The following is a 1,667-nucleotide window of genomic DNA, read 5'->3' as shown; positions in this document are numbered from 1 at the left end:
CTTAAGTGTTTTCTCATGTGTGGTTGTTTTTAATACATCAGACACTGATATAGGCATTTATTCCCGAACAAATCGTTTTTGCGCTGATCAGGTGGCACTTGGCTGAATTCTTTTTTCAAAGGGGGTACATGATTGAAAAAAGTTTGAGAATCACTGATAAGAAGACACCTAGTGGTGACATACATACAAAGGCAAATTCAGACCTAAAATACAATGAAAAGGAGCAGTGACGAATTAGGAGATCAATCTTAGATTCTTTTTTGTTCCTCCTGTTAATGTGTTTTGTCCCTGATGGTGAGGTGGGGGTCATGTGATGGTGGGGGTCATGTGATGGTGGGGGTCATGTGATGGTGGGGATCATGTGATGGTGGGGATCATGTGATGGTGGGGTTCATGTGATGGTGCGGGTCATGTGATGGTGGGGGTCATGTGATGGTGGGGGTCATGTGATCTCACAGTGGTGACGGCGGCGTCCTCCTGGTCCCTGATGAAGGGGCAGGCCAGCACTTTGAGCTCCCTCAGATTGGCCCTCATGTCTTGCCGTCCGTCCTCCTCCAGCTGCATACTGAAGTCGCACTGGAACGACGCCACGAGGGCGGGGGTGTCGGCCTTCATCAGGCTGGCAACAAACACCACCTCCGGGTCCAGAACCACCGCCCGAAGACGAGTCCTGACCGGAGAGGCTGACCAGAACAAATCTTCGTTATGTTAAGATTAAAACTCTCCATCAATTAGACACCAGGAAATGATTGCGATTTTCTGTTGAATCTTTTTTACTCAGAACAATTTGAGAGCAAGAAGAAAAAAAGAACATAAAGCTGCATCCTCTCTGATATCCAGCAGGGGGCGACTCCTGAAAGAAGTCTTGATTCTATGAGAACATGTTCCTACTTGTCTCTGGATTTATTACCTCAGATTGTATATAAGTCTATGAGAGAGTGTAGGTTTTACCTGTGTTGGTGTCGGCTCGAGGCTTGGCGGTCTGTCTGAGGGGTAATCTGTCGCTGGTTGCAGTGTTTGGTGTCTGAGGAAGCGCCTGCAGGAAGAAGTCAGCGACGGCCATCAGAAACTCAACGCTGGCACACAGGTAGAGTCTCTGCAGGATGAACACCACCTCCCGCTCTGCGGCGCTCTGCCGGTACGTCACATCGATCATGGCCTCAGCGCTGTCCTCGTCTCTGCGGCCCACCATCCTGCCGGCGGGACGGGAAGTGATTTTATAACTAGCCGTTCTGAAACCAACCTTCAGGACTTTCACTGCACCTCTGATGTGCGAAACCACTGTGCAATATACAGTACATGTACAATGATATGCATCTTTATAGATATTATTACTTACTGCTTATTTCTTTGTCCACCTGGATGGTCACCATTGTACATTTTTCTTTGTGTAATTTATAATATTTGATGCTTGCCTGTTATTTAATATTTTGCCTCTTTATTTTTCAAAATCAAGTCAAAGTCAACTTCATTGTTAATATCTCTGATTGTGTTACAAACAGGGTGGACGCGATGCAGAAGTCAACGGCGCATATGTTATATTAATCACTTCTTACCACGTCCCGACCGGCAGGTAATGGTGTAGCCGCAGATAGAAACTATCATAGATAGACAGCGCTTAGAGGCCATATCGAATGTGACGTACCGTGACAGAGCGCTCGCGCAGA

The 1,667-nt window shown here is 46.9% G+C and overlaps 1 protein-coding gene across 1 annotated transcript in view; it reads right to left on the bottom strand.

Annotated features, from left to right (window-relative positions):
- LOC104955542 (vacuolar protein sorting-associated protein 13C-like) overlaps nucleotides 1–1,667 on the bottom strand; it is a 5,993-nt gene that overhangs the window by 1,348 nt on the left and 2,978 nt on the right. Inside the window, exons 9-10 of the mRNA XM_010782891.1 lie at nucleotides 952–1,193; nucleotides 457–683 (exon numbers count right to left, since the gene is read on the bottom strand). Of these exons, the coding sequence (XP_010781193.1) occupies nucleotides 457–683; nucleotides 952–1,193 (469 nt within the window). The remainder of the gene's footprint in view (nucleotides 1–456; nucleotides 684–951; nucleotides 1,194–1,667) is intronic.

This window comes from Notothenia coriiceps, unplaced genomic scaffold (genome assembly GCF_000735185.1).
Source record: "Notothenia coriiceps isolate Sejong01 unplaced genomic scaffold, NC01 NC01_scaffold00000613, whole genome shotgun sequence".
Lineage (NCBI taxonomy): Eukaryota > Metazoa > Chordata > Actinopteri > Perciformes > Nototheniidae > Notothenia > Notothenia coriiceps.
Note: the sequence above shows the minus strand (reverse complement) of the source record. Positions and strands in the feature narration are given on the sequence as shown.